Genomic DNA, 22,111 nt, shown 5'->3' with positions numbered 1-22,111 from the left:
AAATAGATTAGCTTTAACTTTATATCTTAAATTCTCGTGCTAACTTTAGATAAATCTGCCCCTAAATTGCGAACAGAGTTTAGTTAGTTACTTCGTCCCCGAGCAACACGAAGGTCCGAAAGACGAGGATTGAGATCGGGTTCGACACAATTCGAAGGAGTAGCGATCGAATAGCGAATAAGATTATTCATTATTCGTTATACATTATGTGTGTGCGAATAAAAATATTTAATATTCGTTTGCGCGACGAACAATGATTATTCGTTATTCGTTACTCGTTTTATACGTGTTTTTTTTTTTTTTTTTTTGGACAATACTCTGAATATTTTGGGATCATTCCTTCTTAAGATATCTTTCGGATATTCGTGTCATCGGCGAGGTGTATCGTTGGACGCTTCCTCCTGCCAACAGACGACAGCTTATCCGCTACTCGTAATCGTCCTCGCTGCTTATACTCTAAGATGAATCTCGCTACTTTTTAGGAATTTTCTTAGTTTCTTGTCTACCTGCTCTCGCATGATCCAATACGCTGATGTACCGAGTGACGCGAGAGAGAACGGAATTTCCTTCTTCGTTAGGTTTGAATAAAGCGAAACTCGTTTAACAGAGTAACATTTCGAATGTTATCAACTTCGAAAGAAATCGGGAAAATTAGAGATGTGAATTCAATGATCAGTTCGAAGTGATCGAATTAATGGACTTTTGAAAACAAAAACAATCAAGGACACCGTCGTGTCCCTTCGCACCACTCGGTGTATAGATTATCCGCGCTTTTTTTAATTACAATTTATATAAGGCTACTTTAAAGCGGTTATACATAATAATCGACAACTCCACTTGCTCGCACTTTGCCTAATCGTTCGTAACTACTATATGTATGCTAGGTGTGATGCACAGTATTTCATAATAATAATGGTAATTAATTGCAAGTAGTAGTAATAGTAATAGTAGTAATAGTAATAATAATAATAATAATAATAATAATAATAACATCATTATTGTTATCCTCACTGTGCTCCTCTCCGTTAAACGTTATCTGTATGTAAGTTAACCACGTTATTTATTTATTTTTAATTCACTTCTGGGTTTTTTCCTTTCTTTTTCTTTCTCTCTCTTTATATGTCTTGCTATAGTTAGAAGGTGTCGAGCGACAGAAGCAACGTTTTCTGTTTGTGTTGTTGCTGTCTCCGATTCCGTTGTTGTGTATATCCCAGTTCGATCAGAATGTTCGCGATCTTTAATTACGCGTATCGTTGACAACGATTATGGTCCAATATATCGATACCGGCTTTCGCGCGGAGAACATTGCTGTATAGTTTTCCTCCATTCGATACTTTCTCTCTCTCTCTCTTTTTTTCTCTCGTCACGAATTGCTAAGCGTCTTTGCGTCGTCCCAAAAAACAGGATATGTCAGGACATCGTCGACCTGCATCGTTATGTTGAATTGATCTCGTAATCTCAAAATTTTGATTAAGATATATTTCAACTTCGTAGGATACTCTCAATTCTTTCATAAAGAGAAAAAAATAAGTGAAACTGACATATGCGCGAAAAGAATTTTTATCATTTTTCATCAAACAGCTCTTCATTTTATGGATATATAAAAAAAGACAATCTCCTGATAAATAGACATCAATAAATAGCATATAAAAAGAAAGAATTAATTTTTCAGATATTTGTTTTATTGATCGAATCAGAGCTTCGAATTTAATGCGCATTTTCTCTAGATAATATATCCATTTTTTAAAATTGCATTAATAACTTAATTTTCGTATTTTTTAGACTCGTATAGTGTCTCTCATCTTTGCGCCCGAGAAATATTTCTTGATTTACATAAAATCGCGTAAAACTTTACGGACGATGCAAGCAAACGAGTTTGAATTCTCTTTTATTGCGTGCTTTCTCCTTCCGAGATAACAAAGTTTATCTTTTGAACAATAATCGGCTTTGCAAGACTAATGGAAAAAAATGGGGTCGCGAAAGGTCAAATCCTTTTTATCATCATAGTGCTTTTTCCCCATAATAGAAGGAGCGTGCGAGGCTTCGCATAGATATACGATACAATCGATATAACATCGCCTCGACGTTAAAAAGGATTATCAGGGATTAACTATTATTAAAAAGATGCCTATGAAAAAGCAATGTTCCCAAACAATATTGACATCCTGACACCTTCGGGCATAAATAATCTATTAAAAAATATCCCGGTAACTTTACTTGTCTCGGCTCTCTTTTCATGTTAGCCATGTTTTTAGAGCGTTTTTTTGTCGCGCTTTATTCTTCAGAAAAAGTTTAAAATATTCTAAAAATATATAAAAAATTTAAAAAATTAAAAAAATTGTAAACTTCTTTTTTCAGAAATGTTTAATATGGATGAGATTTCATCTTTTTTGTCCTATTAAATTATTGTTAGTTTAAAAATATTTCTTTTGGGCATTTTTTAATCTCTTTAAACGCGTCAGGTTTTTGTCAACGTGATTTTTCCATGAAAAGAGAATTTCAAAGAATCGCAGGAAAAAAAGCGCCGTATAATAGGAAAAGGAGAGCGTATAATGCGTCGAAATATTGATAAAACTCGAACACATTGCGCGACGTTCGTCCAAAATATTGATAAATCGGCTCCTATACTTCTCGATCGTCGCTTTTTCGGCCCGCCAACTCGATGTTATTAAATTCGCGTGTACGAGGCCGAAGGGATGGATGGAAGAAGCGTCGATAAAACGCCCGACGAAAAATGGGACGCCGAAACTTTTTGAATAAATTCAATCCGAAGACCATCCCCTCGACAGAAAGCTGATCGGCGAGAACTTGAAGAAAAAAAAAATCGTGACGCGCAGAACGATACATATACAGGATGTCTCGTGCTTCTCACACTTTTATTCGGACTTTTGGGTAGAGTTGATTTTTCGAAGAAGCTAAAAAAAATATTTTTTCTTCAAATATTTTTTATTGCAATCAAAATTTTGACAGATAAAAATCACGATTCTCTTATTTAAAAATTCAATTGTTCGAGCAGTCCCGAATGAAGCATGATCGATTGATTAATTTGGATAATCCAAAAAAATACTAATTTGTCTAAAAAAAATTACAACTCGGTAAAATGATGCAAGCACATCGCGCGAGGAAAGTTTCGCACAAATGCGCGTCTCCAAAGTCGGATCCCACGAAAGCTACCGTGAAAGCGGATAACTGCGATGATGACGACTGCGAACTATTCTCTCGAGCTCTTTGTCATCCGCAAATCGCGAGTCTTAAATGTCATCCTTATTATTCCGATTTATTGTCGAGGAATCGTGTGCGCAGCCTGTCTTGTTTTTTTGCAATTTTCGTTCAATTCGATCAAGATATTTTTTAGAAAGCTTTGTACATATTATTTTTTATAAAAAAAAGCAAACATTATCATTAAACAGATTGATAAAATAAAAAAAATATATCGTTATACGAACTCTCTCTCTCTCTCTACTTGTATTTGATCTCGTGCGATATGCACACAAATCAAGATGGGATCTTAATTCAGAGCGAGACTTGCCAAACGAAGTTTCGATCAAACTCCTAATCCGAGAAAACTTTTTTATCGAGGGCATTTTCCATCCGCGAAAATATGCATATAAATCGTGCAAATTTAATAGAGCGCGCGACAAAATAAAGTGGCGACGATAATAATAATAACATAAAATTTAACGAGCCGATTTCTTAACTGCATCACTTAATTCGGTCGAATTTAGTAAATAGATTGTATGTTTATTAAATTGAGTGATTGTATAATATGAATATTGAAATGGAAAACCGACGTGGTATTAGTTCAAGAATAATGTTTGAAAATAATCACGATATAATATTTATTATTTATAATTTTCTACGGTTTCTAAATACCATCTATATAAAAATTTGCTTGCAAAATTGAATTTTTAGAAAACAGAATAAATATATTTTCTCCTTTACATTGTGGCTTTTCGATATCTTACGGTATTTTAGTTTTGATATAAAAAGGACACTCTAAAGAAGAAGAGTTTTGAACGAATGTATAATAAATATCGAGGTGTTCAAAGAGTAAATATTTGAGTGCCATATCCGGATAATATGAATAATATATAGGTATAAAGTTTTTACGAGAGACATCAACTTACGAAACATTGTACCAGCGTTTATTCAAATAACAATAAAAAAATCGATCAATCTGTGAATTGACAAAAGCAACAGGTGTACGAGGCATATTTCCACAACCAACTGATAACTGTTGAACTGTTGTGCAAATCTGATAAAATCAGCAGAATTTTTTTTCAAGCGTCATATCGGCATGCAACACTCACTGGACTTCAATTCTTTGAACTTTCAATTCAATTGAACGTTCAAAGTGTCGAATGATATCGGGAAGAAGAAAGCACGCTGATGTAGTACAGAGAAATGTGTTCATAATCAATAAAAAAAAAAAAAAAAAAATGATGGAACGTAATCCGACTTTATTTGGCGAGAAGATCGGAGGATCGAAAAGGACGACTATCAACTCGTCTCCGCGAGATCCGCTACCGTAGGAAGCCTCGATCGTTCGGCGCAAACGTTTGAGACGTCAAAGTGCAACTTTCAACACCCCTCAAGTATGCCCCCCCGTGCAAGTTTGTGTGATTGAAGGATCTATTGCGGCTCGTGTGGCGCGGATCCTCCGTCTTACGGGACGACGTATTAGCCACGGAGGCTTCGGCACACCACGAGGACCGCCAGCGAGATCGCCAGGACGAAATACGCGCTGCTCGACGCTGTCAACGACGGCCCGGAATTGCAGCCGTCCTGCTGGCAGCAATACGTTCTCGTGCTCCAGGCCTCTGAAACAACCGAGTCATTCGGCAATTTAATTCACCGATCTGAAATCTCGGTTGTGACACGCGCATAATTGTTGCAAAGCCCTTTTTCATTTTATTATTTTATATTTTACGCATATAATTATAATTATGCGAAAAAGAAAAAAAGGATTTTTTTGTTAATCCGAGGATTCCCTTAATTCGAGGATACAGGATACAGAAGTTGGAAAGTAAGTGAATAAAAAATTCTAAAAATATAGATTTTAATGAGATAGAAGTGACTCGTGAAATATTTTTAAATATCTCTGAAACAACCGATTTATTCTCATTTTCGGCAATTTATAATTTGGCAATCTGAAATCTCGCTTGTGACACGCGCATCGCACATATTATTTCAAAGCCTTTTATCATTTTATTATTTTATTATTTTATATACACTTTACGCATACAATTACAATTATGTGAAAGAGGAAAAAAAACATTTTTTTGTTATCTTAACTCGAGGCTACAGGCAGAAGCTGGAAAGCTGAATAAAAAATTCTAAAAATATAGCTTTTAATGAGATACAAGTGATTTACAAAATATCTTTAAATAATTTAATTCTCTTTTTTCCTCTTTATTCTTTTTTTGTTTTAAACATTTCCATGAAACTTTGGAAACATTTGATTAAATTTCGTGAAACAAATAAAAGGAAAGGAAAAGGAAAAACAGCGCATCATCGGACAAAGATTAATCGCGACGCTTCCGTTTCGAGACGTGTGAAAAAAAATCGGGAAAAAGAGAGAAAGAGGCGGAGAAGAAATATACAGAGACGGTCGAAGAACGAGCGGCGGAAAAATACGAGGAGCAAGGAAAGGAAAAGTATGAAGCCTTCATCCATAGCGAAACAATAAGACGACCCGATAACACTGTTTACTCGTGGGACCTTTAAACGATTCACACGCTTTCATTCCCTTTTTCTCTTTCTCTCTCTCCATTCCTCTCCTTTTTTTGAGACTCCGGATAAAGAGAAAGAGCGCAATGCGGGCGTAAATCCGAAATCGATGACACAGCTCGGTTCGATCTTCTCGAGAGAAAGAGAGAGAAAGAGAAGTATCCCATATCCGGCGCCGCGTCCCGACGTCGACGTCCACCTTTCAGAAACAACAAACGCCGACAACCGATAACGCGCGGTTTCACACATTTTTTAGGGCCCGTTTTATCCCCTATAAATTTCATCGGACTACAGAAACAATCGGTCCGGCGGCCATCGGCGACCAACCGGTGCCAAGGAATTTACGAGTTTAGCGCGGAAAGAGCTCGCGACCCGAAACGGTTTCGCGAAAATAAATTGTAACGGTCGCGAATCACTAGATATGTATGTTTACTTGCGATAGAGGAAAAAAATAGCTTTTGACGCTCACCTTTCTCCACGCACTGGCTCACGCAGTCCCGTACCGTCGATCCTTCGCTGACGTATTTCTGAAAAACAGAGGAAAAACCGTTATTAGATTGATGTGAAATAGGCGAGATCTCTCACGAACGACTATAATAAAAATGTACGACAGAGAGTGGCGAATAATGATCAATGACATTGTGCAATTTGCGGGTTTTCTCTCTCGCGATGCGCGAAATATTTTATCCCGCGGCGAAATGACACAAACGTCACTCACACATACGGCCAATAAATCTGCGCCCGGTTATCGAAGTGAGAATTACGGATGATGTTTCATCTGTCAATATTGTTTTACGCAATTTCCAGCGTGTCCCTGGCCAGGGTAAAAAAAAAAAGAGAAAAAAACGGCATACAATTCGAAATTGTTACACGAAGGATGAAATATGACGTATATACGCGTGTCCGGGTTCGCTTGCAACGTAAAAGCCTGCGACCATCGTAATTGTTTTTTTTTTTTCATTTTTTTTCTTAAGCGATATGTACATATGTACGTACAATGACGAATTGCCGACGCAATTTCGGAAATTCCTGTACGCGAATTCTGATGCAAAGTCCTCTCCCGATTTCGACCGTCGAGTGGCGCAAGCCGAGGACGACAAGTATGATACGCGCGATCCTTCAGCAGACCCTGATTGGTCAAACGGGAAGTCTCCCTCGAAGCGGACTACGTCATGTGCTCGGTATGATCGATACTCGACGATTATAACGCCCCGAGGACGTCGTACATATTAAACCCTCCAACTCGGTTCTCCATCTATCTCTCTCTCTCTCTCTTTCTCTATCTGTCTCTCTCGGTCTTGCTTCCCTTCGCAGTTATTAAACTCCCTTTGCAGACCAAGAATTTCCGCGTCGACGATACACTCTCGCTTTCGAGCGCAATCACCCAATGACGTGGAAATGTTGCGCAAATCCTCGTGAATCAAAAAGCGAAGAATAATCCACGAAGTGGAATCTCTTTCAGCGAGAAAGAATTGCGAAGAAGTTTTTACCCCGCAACGATCCTTCAACCGAGGAACAACTTCCTATTGCAATCATCGCGCAGAGTTATCGATATCACCGTGTTGGATTTTAGGAAAAAAAAAAAATTTAATGAAGTGCGACTCTATAATGACGAAATAATGAATACGGATGAGCGCGCGTCGAATTTATAAATACACGAGAGTCGTCAAATACGGATGATATACGCGGGAACACGGGATGAGTGAGTAACAACCGCATATATAATAACGTTAAAGCGTGAGGCATGTTTATTCGCGAGCATTTAATTACGACAATTGTCGAAATTGTTTCGCAATTCTGCTTGTTTCGAATAAACGCCAGCGGCGCAAATAAAATGCGACCATCGACGATTTTTCGTCCCGCGGGACTCGGTGAATTCTCTTCTGAAAATCTCCATAGTCAGCGTGTAGAATTAATTTAGCTTTCAACCGGCCTGATGAGCTCGTTTCATATAAGAGATGTAATGCACTATACTCCAGGGACAATATTCCCTTTTACCTAACAATTCCCTTTGCCCTCTTAGCTGAGATTACTGTAATCCATAATTCAACAAAAGATGAAGTAAAAAGTACCATATTTTTATATTCTTTTAATAAATTTCTATTCAGTTTAAAAATTGCGACAGTCTTGATTAGTTTTGATCGGGTTTTCAAATTATTATTTGTTCGGGAATGTGCATCCTCTTATGGTTCACCAAACGAAATTTGCGGGATAAATTCGTTAGCGTGGCGGAAAAATTATTCCCGTATTTTCTCTCGTGAATATTTAATCTGGAGAAGCAAGTAGAGAAAAAAGGCAGAAAAATAAAGAGAAAGAGAGAGAGAGAAAGCAACGACGAAAAAATATACTAACGACTACAGTAGATAAGCGAGTCAAGACGACATGTCGCTCTTCGGAGAAGAAAAATTCGCACGTAATAGCGAGAGTCATTTTCTCATCGTTTTTTTTTTCTGTGGTAGAACGCGGATTAACTACGCACGATATCGGTTTACTGCGTTTTCTATTTTCGCGCAATAAGTTTTTATCAAACCGCTAGTTTCCTGCACAGATTGCCCGGCTTTCTGTGCGTTATACATTGATAGCGAAAAATATCTGTCGCGATTTCCGGTCCCAAGAAAGAAGGTCATCGATCGCTTTCCTTTTTGTTCGTTAAAAATAATAGCACATCCTGTGTTGAAGGATCCGGAACAGAAATAGACTAAATCCATAATTCGTAAATATTATTACTCTAAATTTTCTCCAAAGTGCGCCTGACAAGTTGCTGATTTAGTTGGTCTTTGCTTCGAAATTCTAATTTTATATCAGCAAAGGAAAGAGAGAGAGAATGAGAGAGAGCGCACGATCAGAAAAAGATCCGAGTGTTAATTATTCGCTAGTATCAGTGGTCCATGATAATTGGCTGACCTCCACCAACAAAGTGCGCTTTGCATTTGATGTTAAGAGTGCGGCTGATTCATAATTTATTGAAAACTTTTCATTCAATTTTTTTATTCTGCATACGTCAGCAAGAAAAATCGTCCTCTGTCACCGGGTGATCTACGGGACAATCCTCCCTTATCGCGCGTCGTCCCTTATCTCGCTATCCTACCTTTAAGTGCTTTTCGAAAGATGATCGCGCCCGTCTCGCTACCGTCGAAAGTTGCTGCTTAGAACCGGAAATTGAGACCTGGCAATCGCGACGGCGATACGTTAGAACGGAGGACGATGTGGTTGGGGGGAAAAAAAGTAGTCGTGAGAATATCCGGTGCGAGAGAACGGAGAGAATTGTTTTTCTGCTTATCTCTCGCGCATTTACCTCGCGAACAAGCGAGCGGATATAACGTAAAGCGTCGTCATTTGACAGAATGAAAGAATTCAACGAGAATCGAATTTCTCGAAAGTATCTCGCATCACACCAACTGTGGATTCGCGATTAAATTTCTATTTCAGAGAAAATTGGAGGATGAAAAATATTAAAATATTAAAAACGGAGTTATATAACATATGTAGATTAGAATTAAGATAGATTTCGCGAGAGAGGTGATGAGATGAACAGGAACTCGAATTTTTAAAATATTAAACACAATTATTTTTATAATTTCATTAAAACTTTAGTCTACATTTTTTTTCTTCATCAAAGATTGCGTTAGACTCGAAATACTCTTTTCATGTCATCGGGAATTAAATTATATTTTAAAGAAGAGAAGTGTATATGATTGTTTTTTCTTATTTTCCTCGTATCTCATATCGATAAAATTTATATCAATACGTAAATAACGAATAAACGTTCTTGGTAAATATTTAAATAATTTACGATTCGAAAATACACTTGCTTTTCTTTTGTTCTTAAAAAAAAGTCCCCCAAAATATTCTTGTACATAATAATAAATATTTCATCCCTCGCGCCCTTTTTCCCTAGACGTGGGAGTCTCTGAATCATACATACAACGAGATTTAGAGAGAAGCGAGTATCACACGGTGATTTTTGCAACGTGTATCCTAAAGTGCATTCTCTGCATTTTCTATCGGTCGGACAGGAGATGGAGGGTGAGGGAGGCAGGGGAGGAATCGACGATGCGGATATGTCGCATAACTCTCGTGAGAGTTTCACTTATCCGAGAAGTGCGGAGTAACCAAATAATGGACGAGGCTAACGACACGCGACAAGAGTGCGAACTACTTCGTTGACTGCGGGATGATGTGGGTGGATAGGGGTGGAGAGAGGAGTCGCCGTCGTTGAAAATTTACTTATGCGATAAGACGATAAATAGCGGCGCACTTGGTACCTTGGATATAACGAGTTGAGTGCTCCCTTAACTCGGTGCGAATTTATCGATCTCATTGACCTCGACTATCGTGTATCGGATGCAACGTGTTATCGCCATTATCATCGCCTATTTAGCGAAATATAACGGTAAAATGCGTTCTACGTAATTAAATTTACGTTATTCATACCCCGAATGTTTGCACAGCGCTTTAATTGCCTTCGCATCGATCCGCTTCTTTTTTTTTTTTTTCAGCGTCAATATTTGCGTATTAATAATAATCGTCGAGTTTTATAGATTTAATTATTCATTATTTTCGAGTAAAATCTGATAAATGCTCCGTTCGGAATAACGAATCGGATTCACACACAGTGGAACATACATACATACATAATCTTTCGATCTACGAGCTTTTACGCTCGTTGTTGCAAATTTATTTACTTTATTCCGGATGCACCAAAATATTCTTCCGCTATATAGATCGGGAAGGATAAATTTGATATTTCTCTCGCAACATATGCCATAGAGTATTCGCGTTAGGAAAATTTATTTTAATCCACATGAGAGATGTTTCTCGTGTATCGTATTAAATTCACTTCCGCAACCGATATTATGTTTCGATGTCCGTTAATCGGTATCTCTAAGCAAACGGAGAGATGCTTCGCGAGAGATGCGACCTACTTTCAGCAGCTACCCCCGTTAGAAGATTACCTAATGACGTCGCCGTAACGTAATAAAACATTGTTGCCCCGTATATCGCCACGGAAATTACGTTCTTTTTAGTGCGCGGGAACACAACCCCCAATAATAAATTATATTCAGTTACGCTACGTTATGACACTCCGGGAGGAGAATGATGATACGCTGGCCGCATAACGGAGCACTTCCTTCACCCCCTACCCCCTCGGGTACACCAGAACGGTAAAGGCGGTTTATCATCATCCTCGTTATTAGTATCGTCGCCATCGCCACGATGACGTGACATAAACGGCGAGTTACGATGGTCGTTGTGATCCGAAATTATCGCGCATAAGCGATCGAATCCTAAAACGCGTCTCGATGTGCACGAAGAGTGCATGTAATAAAACGATAAATGGAGAAAAAATATGACAAAGACGATAGAATTTAACGCCAATTTTTTTTTTCATCGCGAAATAAAATTCAAGTAGCGAAATGAAAATGGGACTCTTTCGAGTGAAAACGGAGTAAATCGATTTGGTAAAAAAAAAGGATATTCTCTTTCGCGTTTCGCAAATATATATATTCTAATTACATCGGTGATTCAAATTAATTCAACGGGATTGGATTTATTATTTTCAAAAGATCCGCGCAAACGTTTAGAAATGGCGAATAATGGTCGGGGACTAATGAAACGCCATGCCTCGAGCTGGATAATAATTGGAGGAGGAGCAGAAATCGAGAATAGAATTATCTAGGCGAAAGACGTGATAGGAGTTTAAGACAGGAGCTGGCAGACAGCTAGACGACGGGAGTCCGTGATGTTGGAACTGGTTAAGTAGTTTAGTTGCGCTGAAATCTTCATATGTTGCACGACATAGAACTCAACGGATCCATTCCACTTGTCAGTTACACGAATTACGTTTATAATGGTATTAAAATATACATTTCGTTACAAATTTGACATTTATAATTTTATATAAAATTATATAATTGATTGACTGATCGGCGCGCAAATTCCGATTCTTGAAAGCAGAAAAAAATCGCGTGAATAGCGATACTCGCAGTCCGTTTAGTAGATGCCTTTGCATATTTCTGGAAGCATTCATTATTTTCAGATTTGATAATATAAAAAAGGAGGATACGCGGCCGCGAAGCGGAAACGCGATCGTAAAGGGCGTCGAATAAACTCGGAGAAACGAAAGTAAACGATCGTTTCGATGGAAAAGAGAACAGTAGGAAGGCAAGCACTCACTTTTATTCGACATGCAAAGAAGCACGGGGGAGGAGATTTTATCGATAAGATGAGTATAACTGTCTCGTGTGCGCGGCACGTTCGGCGCAAACAAGACAACGTGTTGTTTCTAATAAAAATTGCAAACTTGCAGAAAGCTACGTGTATGCAGATCTTGAAACATTTCTGCCTTCGACAATTTATTCCCTTTTTAAAATTAGACACGTTCGCGATTTTATATAATTTGCACCCTCTTTGTACATTAAATCGATCGATTGGCCTTCTTTTAATTGGGAAAATTTTATTTCCCGAAAAAGGAAAGGCTATTTTTTCGTTTCGATCGATTTAGAATATCAAACGAAAATAAATCGAAGTAGTTCGCGCGTCATGTTTTTACGGTTCGCGAATTGTTTTGTATACCCACATCATATGTCCCCATCAGCCGCGCCGTCCATCAAACATCAATAGAGATATCACTTGCGAATGGGTCACGCGGAGCGTTAACGATGCGACTAACTAACGGGTAGAGAGAGCGAGAGAGAGAGAAAAAAAAGTGGATAAATAAAAGCAATTGGTGCACGAATGACCTGATGGGTAACGAGACGGCACTTGAAATCCCGTTCGGATGAGCGGGAAAAAAGCGCGTCGAGCGTCGGTGACGATATCAATCTGGCAAGCCCGTTGATCCGTTTTACTTCCCCAACCCTCTCTTCTCTTTTCTCGCCCCTGTCGTGTTTTTCACCGCAATGGAAGATGATGCGACCGCGTCGCGGAATGCACGCACAACTCAACAAATCGAGCGTCATCCCCTAGGGAGGAACCCGGTTTATCTCGTTTTCGCGTGTGTGTCACACGCCATAAAGCAGGAAGCGCGCTCGACAGTGAATACCCAGGCTAAATGCCGACGCTTAGCGATTCGTCATTGCGCCTCGTTTTCATTTTTTTTATTTATTTTTTTATTTGAGTATGTTTTCACTCTCTCTTTCTCCTTTTTTTTCATCACTCGATTTTCGCATCCTAAATCACACGTATGTGAATAATAGAACTGATTTTATACGACATAGATCGATCTCACTGTCATTGATAGGCACATTTCCAAACTATATTATAGTTTATTGAAAATTAACTATTTATAATAGAGATTTTCGTTTTTTTTATTCAAATATTATTTAAAAATTTATTTTTTTACATAGGCTAATAAATACATAAAGGTAGAAAAAGTATTTATTTGAAAAATACATACGATAATTGAAATTATATTAAAATAATAATTTAACAAAGATATTAGAAATTGTATTTCAAATAATATTTAAAGTTTTCAAATTTGCATGGATCATATATTATTTCAAATATTATTTCGTTTACTGTTTCAAATATTGCGTGAATTATTTATAATTAAATAAGAAAGGAAAATGACTTATATAAATATTTTTTTTATTTCAAATATTATCTTTTTGTGTATTTCTACTTATCGTAAATTTGCGCGTTATTTTGTCGCAAAAATATGGCATGTATAATGTATGGCTCTATCGGGATCAATTAGTGCATAACTTTATTTCGTACGAACGATGATACTTCTCGTTATACAAGTCACCGTGAGTTGTCGCAATACGAGAGCTTTGAGGATGATAATGCGATGTTAATGTCAAATCGAGTTTGTGACATTAACGCAACTGGCCCTCCCACGTCGAAATAGGATAATAAAGTGTTGTAATACCTTATACAATGCTACAGTATTTATGTAACACGGTTAGTAACTGTTGGAGGTTCATTATGTTTGCCGATACAGATAATGTCGTCGTCAGAATAACATCGAGTCGTCAACCACCTTATCCTTTTCGTTATCTTTCTTATATGTGTATGTCAGCTGCATTTTCTTCGCAAGCGATAAGATGCGAGTAATTATTTATTTTCTCTTTTTAAAGACGCGCTGAATCGTGAAATTGTGAATTTTGACGCCAAGAAAGGTCATGCAATGTCGATAATGCGATCGATTGATGAACAAACGAGCTTAATATATTTAATTTAAGTGTAATTTGTTTGTGCGACCTCGCGAAAATATCACTTTGGAATCCATTTAACATATTGCGCGATACCACGAGAGAGATATGCGAAAGCTAAAGTTTCCCGTGAATAAAATTATCGAAACTTGTTCACATGTGTACATAGATATCGTTGTATCTATGCAGATACAACGATAGAGCTGGCCCAGAAACATTCGCGATACTACATTGAGATACGACTTCTAGCGATGATGTCTGACCGCTGATGTCTGTAACTACTTGCGGTCGATTTAATCGCGAGTATTTGCCGGCTGATCTATACTGTACATTACTACTGTATACTTCGCGCTTCTATTTATCGGAATCGATTTTTTGGCATTATATTTTAAATGTGACAGTTGAAACAAAAATTTATTTAATTTATATAAAAGTTAAGTTTTAGTTTATACAAAATAGAAGGAAAAATTTTGTCTTCTGTATCTATGCAGATATAATAACGATAGAGCTGGCCCAGAAACATTCGCGATACTACATTGAGATACGACTTCTAGCGATGATGTCTGACCGCTGATGACTGTAACTACTTGCGGTCGATTTAATCGCGAGTATTTGCCGGCTGATCTATACTGTACATTACTACTGTATACTTCGCGCTTCTATTTATCGGAATCGATTCTTTGGCATTATATTTTAAATGTGACAGTTGAAACAAAAATTTATTTAATTTATATAAAAGTTAAGTTTTAGTTTATACAAAATAGAAGGAAAAATTTTGTCTTCTGTATCTATGCAGATACAATAACGATAGAGCTGGCCCAGAAACATTCGCGATACTACATTGAGATACGACTTCTAGCGATGATGTCTGACCGCTGATGTCTGTAACTACTTGCGGCCGATTTAATCGCGAGTATTTGCCGGCTGATCTATACTGTACATTACTACTGTATACTTCGCGCTTCTATTTATCGGAATCGATTCTTTGGCATTATTTTGAATGTGACAGTTGAAACAAAAATTTATTTAGTTTATATAAAAGTTAAGTTTTAGTTTATACAAAATAGAAGGAAAAATTTTGTCTTCTGTATCTATGCAGATACAACGATAGAGCTGGCACAGAAACATTCGCGATACTACATTGAGATACGACTTCTAGCGATGATGTCTGACCGCTGATGTCTGTAACTACTTGCGGTCGATTTAATCGCGAGTATTTGCCGGCTGATCTATACTGTACATTACTACTGTATACTTCGCGCTTCTATTTATCGGAATCGATTCTTTGGCATTATTTTGAATGTGACAGTTGAAACAAAAATTTATTTAGTTTATATAAAAGTTAAGTTTTAGTTTATACAAAATAGAAGGAAAAATTTTGTCTTCTGTATCTATGCAGATACAATAACGATAGAGCTGGCCCAGAAACATTCGCGATACTACATTGAGATACGACTTCTAGCGATGATGTCTGACCGCTGATGTCTGTAACTACTTGCGGCCGATTTAATCGCGAGTATTTGCCGGCTGATCTATACTGTACATTACTACTGTATACTTCGCGCTTCTATTTATCGGAATCGATTCTTTGGCATTATATTTTAAATGTGACAGTTGAAACAAAAATTTATTTAATTTATATAAAAGTTAAGTTTTAGTTTATACAAAATAGAAGGAAAAATTTTGTGGTGCGCAAATTGCATAAATAAATAATTAAAAATTAATTAAAATTGATAAATTATTAGTTAAAGCTATATTAAATTCGCTCTCTTAAAAAAAAGCGTTATAAAATATTGATTACAAAGTTATATTATTGGCAAAAAAGAAAAACAAATCATAATTGATTGTAATCTATATCAGGTATACCACCTGTGTGCGAAATTCGATACATTTCATCTCAGTAGAAAATTTAAACAAATTCAATAGCTGGATAAAATATATAGGTATAATACTCTGCTGTTATATATATGAAAAACTTTTCTCTCATATCGTTCGAAAATACACGCGCAGGCTATTTTATTCATCGACTTATATAATATAGCGGCAACGAGAAAGCATGTGCATTGTGCATTTGCATGCATCTTAATGCATGCAAAGTGCGATCGAAAAACTTAATATAAGCAAAGAGGAGATACGCTGGCTCTATATGATAAGCAATTTTAAATCGCAAAGCATTTGCGTGCGGCGTAATATCGGTGCGTGCATATCTCAAATATGTATTTCGCAGTGCAAATGCAACGACAAATGCGCACAATATGTAAGAAAATACGAGCGGGCCGGGAGAGGGGAAGTTATGTAGTTATTCGATTTAAAAGTGTTTTCGGTAAAGGAAATGCAATCTCGGCCTGTCAGGCGCATCGATTTTGGAAACCAGAATCGATCATTTATATAAATCGAATATACATATATTTTCGCGTATATGTTTTCTCAGTGAAATAATAATCCTTTTTTTTTAAACCCGTGTTTTCGTAACTTTCTTTCTTTTCGCGCCGTTGAGAGAACAATTGATCGAAATAAATAACGTTCTGCTCCTGAGAGACGGCGGATGCTGCATTGTCGTCTTCGAGGAAACGCGAATTTTCACGTGGCATCTGTCTACCTTGTCGGCCCGAAAATGGCGGTTTAAACTTCCCCTAGTTTTTCTTACGAATTTCTCGAGACTTGGATCCTCTCTCTCTCTCTCTGCCATTTTCGTCGCGAAGTTGACGGCAGCACTTGGCCGTCGATTTCCTGCGGGACTTCGAGTTTTATGAGCGAATGTAAATTCGCCACCTCGAGTTTTCCGCCAATGGTGCCCTATTCGAGAAACGTCACTCGCGCAAATTGCTGCACCGTACAGGAATCACGTTCGCCGATCGTGTGTTATTATCTGGCAGCTTTCAAATTCGACCTATATGTATATGGACAGTCTAGAGCGAGAAGTTTAGTGAGAATTGCAATTAATTTAATAATATACTAAAGAATTACTAAAGAATTTTCTATTAGATCGCTTTCAACATAAATTCGGATATTTCTTATCTTATTTATATTCATAGGATCTATTTATATGAATGTGAAATTATTTCGTTATAGAAAATAATCTTTCAATTAATGAGAAAAAATAAATTTAGATATTTAGATCGCTATTATATAGTTGCGCTATATATAATTGCAAAATTTCAAGGTTTATACTTGTTCACATTATTATTAATGCAAATTGATAATAATGGAAGAGTAAATTTACTCCCATAAATTTTATGGACTCTGGATATCCGATATTCATTGTGTAATTACATTTAAAAGTGAACTCCGGATATTCATTGCGTATAATTACATTTAAAAGTGAACATGATGCTGACAGGCGTTTATCAAGTTATTAATGCAATGGAAAGGATGATTAATTAACGAGATGCAGACGCGATTCCCGTTAAATGGATCGTCATCGTGAAACGACGATTGACAAATGACTTTCATTTTTATTCGCATTTCACTTAAAAATTAGACATCAATCGGGACGACGCTAATGGACGTATAATTTCTCTGTTGCATGAACAGAGAAAAGAAAGAAATGTCGTCGACAAGAGACAAAGGCATTAAAAATTTCAAGGGTCATCTTGAATGCTTAGATGAATGCCATTCTGTCTCGTAACAAACGGAATTTCTTCTTTGTAAGGTGAAAAATTACTGTCAGTATAAAAAAACGAGGGCGACGAAAATCGAACGATAACTACCTGAAGGTTCTAGATAATTACGAATAGAATCAAAGAGCCTGATAAGAAAATAATAGTTTCTGTTAAACGAAAAATAATCAGTTTGAATTTGCTTTGAAAGATAATTTGAAAAGATATGTAGGTTGTCGATATATGATTGTCTTATTAGATATAACTTTGCACAAATTCATCGATTATAATAATGAGAAAATAATTGACGCGTTTAAAGCTGACGATTGAATTCTAAATAAAGAGAAATTTAGGATGTCCAAGGATTTCTTCAAAAATTAGCTTATTGTCAAAGACGAAACGGGGAAAGAAATTTTCATCAGAATGAAATAAGGCAGATAATTTTACCTTCTCCATTCTTTCACATAATGAATTGACATTGTTATGAAATTTACAAGTCAATTCATTATGGGGAAAACTCCGAAAACAGAGTTCTTGCAGAAAAACAATACTCTCGAAATACTGTCTGAAACAGCTATTAATATTGTCGTGACCTTGCTAATTTTTTATCCACATCCGTTTCTCATTCTACATTAACTACATTCTCCTATGACATGTAGAATTCTCTATTTGGGGCGAAGAAGAAGAAATAAACAAAGAGAAAAGAAACGCGATGTCGAGAGCTGAGCTTTTTCGTTATCTTGCGAACTGTCGGTTGTCAATCTTTGGGACATAAAAATTCATTTTCCTTTGATAATAAACAATATTATCATGAAATGCTTTTGAATTAACTCGGTTTTGCGCCAATATCATTTGTTGCATTTTAAGATAAAAAGCTATTCTATGTTCGTTATAATGGACACTTAAATAGCTATTAATTATTATTATCCAGTTTGATTCGCGTGAGATTGTAAAGTAAGAAAGACAGGAAGCGAAATTTCGTTGAAGCAGCTTTGAACTACGATCCTTTCGACAGCTTTCGACAAACGGCTCAGGTTCCCTTCGAACGCCCATTGCTCCATTTCACTTCTCTCATCCTTGTACTTTCTTCGGATTTACAAACTTCCAACATCCTCTTTCAGTAACCTTTCATAGAATTCATCAGCGCGCTGTATTTTACTTCACTGCACTTTAAGCTTATTAGGACAACAAGTCATTGCGTAAGGGTCTTGCTATTAAAGAGCTACGAAACGCGAACGTTTAATTCTCTCGTTTCCCCCTTAATAAACGACTCTCCGTAGTTAATATTTAAAGCACGAAATTTAATTATTTATCTGTTTTTCAAGATATCATATTTTATTCAAAGACGTCTCAATCTTTTATATTTAGTTGTACATTTCTTTGTTCTTCGTATTTTAAAAATTACCTCAATGTGAATATAAATTTTTATATATACATATATATATATATATATTAAATATAAAATTCTTATTTTTTTTGCGAGTTTTTTATTTCAATATTAAGGGTCATGATTGATTTCTTAAAATGCATTAGTCCATATACATCCGCTTACATCGAGATATTATTTTTATCAGACGAGGTATTTAATATGTCACCGGTTCGCACGAGCTAAGTTTTCGGCGAAAAGGGAATGTAGGTAATGTCGAGCAGAGAGCAAAGGAATAATGCGGAGCAAAGATCTTTTGAAAGATCGCTACGAGATACCAATTCACGTTTCATCATATTTCATCCAGATTCGTTGGTATCTAGTAATGCATCCGCGAATTTCCAAGTATGCTTTGACGCGACGCCAAGCATGATGTGTTCGCGATAATTTAATATTAATTGTGGCAGAATCTTTTGTCAAATATTTTGTGGCTATTATTACATTTCTTCGATTTTTATCTCGTTTCTGAAAATATTACATGTGTGCGGAGTTGCGATATGAAAAAAAGAGAGAGAAGAGAATTACGTGAAATTAAAATAAATAATAATATATAAATATTTACCGATTATTAAAATTATGTAATTAAAATATTAATATTACATTAAAATATTAACAAAAGATATTTGTTCAGTCGTTTATTTTCCTAATATAATAAACAGAAAAATTCCTCCGCTTCGTTGATATCGTTTACGCAAACGTGACTTAATAGCGGAATCATTGAACACATAATGAATCGACTTAGCTGGATAATTAAAACCATAGGGAACGTTCGCACGAGGCAATCTCGATATCGTTAAGCCGTTATAAATATTCAAACACTCGAGTCTCTCTCTCTCTCTCTCTCTGGATAGGACATCTAAGCCTCGGTGAGATTGCATTTCGATAACACGTCTGTCGCTTAATGCCCAATGACAGCGGCAATTATGAGCGATCGATATTATCATAAAACGGAAGCCCGGGCCGCGTGAACCGATATACTGTTGTTTTACTAGGCAGCCTCGCTTTGCACGAGACGCATCAAGTAGGAAGTGTCGAACGGGGCACTCCGTTTTAATTAAATGTTTGAACAGCGGATTTGCAATCAAACTGCGAGGAGCGTGAGTCGAATCGAGTATATCCGACGTTCCCTTTTGCCCGTCCAGGTTCCGATATCTCGATCGATCAGTTTCCGGAAACTGCGTTTCCTCGTCGTTGGATTAATTTACGTTAAATCGAAACTGATTATATTATGGACGTGTAAAGTGTGAAAAACGAACGTATACACGGGAGATTTCAATCGTCTACATCAATTTCCATTCTAATTACTCTCGTGGATTAGGAGCACAATTAAAATTATCATTTAATTCGCACACTTTCTTTCCGAATCGTCCTTGCAGTTCAATTTTTTTCAACATTGCGAAATATCCTTGAAATTTCGCAGAGTAATTTTATTTTATTAAATGCTCTCTTTTCGAAAAATCTATTTTGAGAAACTGTAGTAACTGTAGTAACTACGCGATAACTATCTAAAACGAATGTTGAATCGTGATGATGACGTGGATTGTGATTACGCTTTTGGGTTACAAATTTTGTCCCAAAATCCCTGGTGACATCAGCTGTAACAGGGAACGTTCTCGCTCGTAAGCCCGAAAGTCGCTTCACGTCTATTTTTCTTTTTTCTTTTTTTTTTTGCGACCGACAAATACATTACTCAGAAGACTGCACGGGCACGTTTGTACCCGTGCAATACGCAGATCTCTCGTTTTACGACACGAATCCGGTATCTGATAAAGTGCGCGTTTGGCGCGCTGCGACCCCGTTACTGTGCTTTTATTAGCCCTTTCAGCGTAAAGTTTTTATTCGCTATGCAGTTTTGCGCGGAATATCATCGCGGAGAAACGTTGATTTGTTTCCCATCCCTATAGCGTTGATAATTTCGTCCTTGTTTTATTAATAATATACCAATAACGTCAGAAAATCGAAAAATCGAATAACGATCGAAAAAGATTAAATAATGAAATAAAATACCGTATACATAAAGATATAGCTTATCTTTATATATCTTTTATAGAACAAGATACCGCAATGATGCATATTGACTTAAGATGACTATATACGACTTATATTTTGCAATGAAATTCAGGATGGAATAGAATTTATAATATATTTATATAAATTTATAAATATATTTTAACATATATCTTGATATATTTTCTTGTATATGTTTGTATATGTGTGTATATATATTTCTTTAAATAGATTTATAAATTCATAATTTTTGAAAGAGAATGTTATTTATAATAATAAAAACATTGAGAGAATCAGAAAATATTCATATATATTATATCGTATATACTAAAATATGCAGTTTATTCATGATAAATATGAAATTTTATCCTGAATTTTGTTCGCAAATTAGAGACAAAAAGTGAGCTTTTTTACGTAGCGCATATGATTTTATAATTTATAATTTATAATAGAGATTATATGTAAATAATTTTCACTGCTTTGACTCTCATCATGAATTACATATGTAAAGCTTTACTAAAGACTCTTGTTAGTTCGAGGAGTACAGTACATCGGTGTTTTATTTGATCATACATCGGTTAAATCGCTAAATTAATTAGAGCAAGTTAGCGAAGAGTTTCATAAAGATGAAGAAGCGGTGCGATAAAATAATTTGTCGGTTTTATAAGACATCACGTCTCTCTCGCGGCATCCCCGTTTTCCGGAGAAAATTGTTTTCGTCGAGAGGAGCCAAGAAGGGGAGAGATGGGGAAGAAAGGTTCGGCGGGTCTCGCATTAAAATGTCGAAGGTGTCATTATTGACGTGAGGTCGCAGCGTATCGTTTACGGGACGGTTAAAATGCATCGAAGCGCATCGCCGATAAGTGCACGTCGCTTCTTTCAGGAATGTCCATTTCGCGCAAGGAACCGTGAGAGAATAAGAGTTTATCTGGGCGAACATTATATACATGGATATGGATGCAGACGAATATGCAGCTGCTTTGTGTTTTACGTATGACAGAGTAGATGAGATGTAGCGGCGACCGCCACGGGATAAAGGAGATGTTTTATGTATGAAGTGTCGCCGGGGTGAAAGGAGATGTCACGCAGGAGGAAGGAAGGGCAACAGAAACCGCGAAAACAGCGTTCGCGTCCAAGGAAAACGAATTCGACGGAGCGCGAAACCGCGAGAAAGCGGCAGCCCTAGTCAGCTG

At 36.7% G+C, this 22,111-nt stretch overlaps 2 protein-coding genes across 2 annotated transcripts in view; one reads left to right on the top strand and one right to left on the bottom strand.

The window, feature by feature from the left end:
* The window catches only part of Rpl29 (ribosomal protein L29), a 215,893-nt gene that overhangs the window by 29,451 nt on the left and 164,331 nt on the right, over positions 1-22,111 (top strand). The gene's annotated exons all lie outside the window — the stretch shown is intronic.
* Positions 279-22,111, bottom strand: part of LOC145933046 (uncharacterized) — a 73,126-nt gene continuing 51,293 nt past the window's right edge. Inside the window, exons 3-4 of the mRNA XM_083032444.1 lie at positions 6,200-6,257; positions 279-4,820 (exon numbers count right to left, since the gene is read on the bottom strand). Coding sequence (XP_082888570.1) covers positions 4,681-4,820; positions 6,200-6,257 — 198 coding nt within the window. The 3' untranslated portion in view covers positions 279-4,680. The remainder of the gene's footprint in view (positions 4,821-6,199; positions 6,258-22,111) is intronic.

Source organism: Prenolepis imparis, unplaced genomic scaffold (assembly GCF_030444845.1).
Source record: "Prenolepis imparis isolate NDT839.2.m4 unplaced genomic scaffold, iyPreImpa1.0 SCAF_1, whole genome shotgun sequence".
In the NCBI taxonomy this organism is placed as follows: Eukaryota; Metazoa; Arthropoda; class Insecta; order Hymenoptera; family Formicidae; genus Prenolepis; species Prenolepis imparis.
This window is presented reverse-complemented; position numbering and strand designations above follow the sequence as displayed.